This window comes from Aegilops tauschii, chromosome 1, assembly GCF_002575655.3.
Source record: "Aegilops tauschii subsp. strangulata cultivar AL8/78 chromosome 1, Aet v6.0, whole genome shotgun sequence".
Lineage (NCBI taxonomy): Eukaryota > Viridiplantae > Streptophyta > Magnoliopsida > Poales > Poaceae > Aegilops > Aegilops tauschii.
Window position 1 is genome coordinate 36,562,296 of NC_053035.3, and position 2,510 is coordinate 36,564,805.

The following is a 2,510-nucleotide window of genomic DNA, read 5'->3' on the forward strand; positions in this document are numbered from 1 at the left end:
CAAGCACGCTAGAGGCAGTTGACATGTACCCTGCAAAAACACATGGCAACTGATAGCTTTTGGTTGTGGGAGAGGAGACGGGCATGTGGGCGATGGTGGTATCTTTAGGAGTTGCCACCTACTAACACTAGACAGTTGCCATGTAGCGCTACAAACAGATGTGGCAACAATAACATGTTCGGGTGAAAGAGAGTTGCCATCTGTTTACAATCACAAATAGGGCAGTTGCCATGTACCCCTCAAAAGACATGGCAAATGACAGCTTGGGTGTGGGAGAGTGGGAGAATGAGCAGTCGTGGGAGATGGGGAATGGAAGTGGTGCGCGGTGTGCGGGCGCGACAGGAGTTCCATCGCACGACCCGACTGGCGAACCGTTGACCCTGAAGAGAAAATCGGCGTGCGGGCGAACTCCCTCACACGCCACACACATGAGTTGTCCTACGTGGTACAGACAAAAAGCCTTTTCATGCCAAGATTCGTGCAAAAGGCGTTGGACGGCGATGGAGGCGTGTGGGCGAGTTGACTAACGCCCACACGTGTGGGCGTTAGTGTTTTCATAAAAAAAAAGGCGGCAAGCCACCATGATCGGCCTGTCAATCTGCTTTCGCAAGATGTCACTTTTGTTGCCGTCAAGGCTTTTCAGGAGATCAAGCTATCGACCCCTTGAGGGGAATTATGTGTCTTATCTGTTTACTTTCCCTCTCTCAAAGAAAAAAAAAGCATGCACGCACACGCGAGGTATATATACCTGCCAACTGCTAGTACATTCTTTTAACTTTTCAGCATCCAAACTTTATTAGAAGTGGGCTTGTAAGTAATGAGCTCAACGTTGATTATATATGAGCATGACTTTACTTGTTCAAACGAGGTTGAACTCCCGGTCTCTGAATCATTGTGACAGACACAACCATATTTGTTAATTATTAAGAGCATCTTAAATAGAAGATGTAGATGTAAAAATATCTAACTTTTGCATCTCCAGAGCCCAAAACACTTCTCCAGCAGATGATGCAGATGCAAAATAATAATAATATTACATCTCCGTCTTTCGAAGATGTAAACTACAACACTTCACGGTGAAAATATACATCTCCACTTACAGGAGACGTATATTTGCCAACCACACGCCAACCGCCAACCGTTGTTTCCTTTCACTTCCCTCCCTTTTTCCTCACACCTCCCGCCGCACCGCCCCCGCTGGCCGCCTGCCCGCCCGCCCCCGCGCCAGATCCGGGCCCGCCATCGCCCCTGCTGCCGATTCCGACGGTCCTCCGCTGCCGGCCGCCGGCCGACGCGCGAATCGGCGGATTTTTCCACCTCTTCTCCCTGCCACCGATTCGATCTCGTTGCCGCCCGATTCGCACCCCTCCTCCGGCCGCAACGCCCCGCCCCGCCGCTGCCCCGCCCCTCCGCCACACCGCTGCCCTGCCCCTCCGCCGCACCGCACCGCCTCGCCGTCGCACCGTCCCGCCCCGTCGTCGCCATGCTGCCGAGGAAGACCCCGAGGGGCAAGACGGGGTTCTTCGGCATGAGGACAAAGCCCTCCGGCAACTTCGGGGTGGAGTTCAGCGACGCCGACCGCCGCTTTTGGCAAGGCAACTGCCCCACCGTCCACGAGGCCGCGCGTGCCTACGACGTGGCGGTGTGGCGTGCTGGGAGGCCGAAGAAGGACCTCAACTTCCTGGAGATTGTGACCCAGGCAGATGCAGAGTTTGTCGTGCCGGTGGGCATTCGCATGGAGGAGATCACTACGAAGAAGAATAAGAGGCCCGCCATTGTCGTCAGTCCCGGCGATAGCGACGAGGCGGCGATGGCGAGGTTCGTGCTTGAGCATCCGGAGTATGCAGGCCGAGTAGGAATTCTTCTGGAAGCGCATGGCCGAGCAGAAGAAGAAGGAAGGAGGACCAGGCCGGCCCCTCGACGGTGATCTCCGTCGAGCCCTCAGAGGAGGACAGGGGCGAGTCGGAGGAGGAGGACAAGGGCTTTGACGACCCAGACAAGGATGAGTTCTGGGAGCAGTTTGAGAGCTCCAATGACAAGGGGTAGTTTTATCTTCGGTGTAGTTCAAGTAGTAGTAGTTCGAACTAGTAGCAGTAGATGATGAATGTACTACCTCCAACTAGTAGTAGTTGAGTTTGCTATGTTCTTATTAATTAGAACTATGTTTAGTTATGTTTGAAATGAAGTAGTAGTTGAATTTGGTATGTTTGAAGTATAGGTTTCAAATGAAGTAGTAGTTGAAGTATAGTTTTACATCTCCATTTGCATCTTCTATTGGTGTTGTTGTTTTACATCTCCAATATACATTTTTTGTTGGAGTTGGCACTTTTTCAGAGATAAAAAAGCACTTTTTGGAGATGTAAATTTTTACATCCTGTTTTACATCTCAAATTTGCATCTTCTACTGAAGATGCTCTAAGCATAGTACTCGCTCCGTCGGGAAATACTTGTCATTAAAATGGATGTATCTAGATGTATTTTAGTTACATCCATTTTCATCCATTTGATGA

General features: G+C 50.9%; 1 protein-coding gene across 1 annotated transcript; it reads left to right on the forward strand.

The window, feature by feature from the left end:
* The first annotated feature begins 1,483 nt into the window (after nt 1–1,483).
* LOC109783750 (ethylene-responsive transcription factor 5-like) lies at nt 1,484–2,046 on the forward strand. Its single transcript, XM_020342347.1, has 2 exons — nt 1,484–1,818; nt 1,887–2,046. The coding sequence occupies exons 1-2, from the start codon at nt 1,484–1,486 to the stop codon at nt 2,044–2,046; spliced, it is 495 nt and encodes a 164-aa protein (XP_020197936.1).
* The last annotated feature ends 464 nt before the right edge of the window (nt 2,047–2,510 follow it).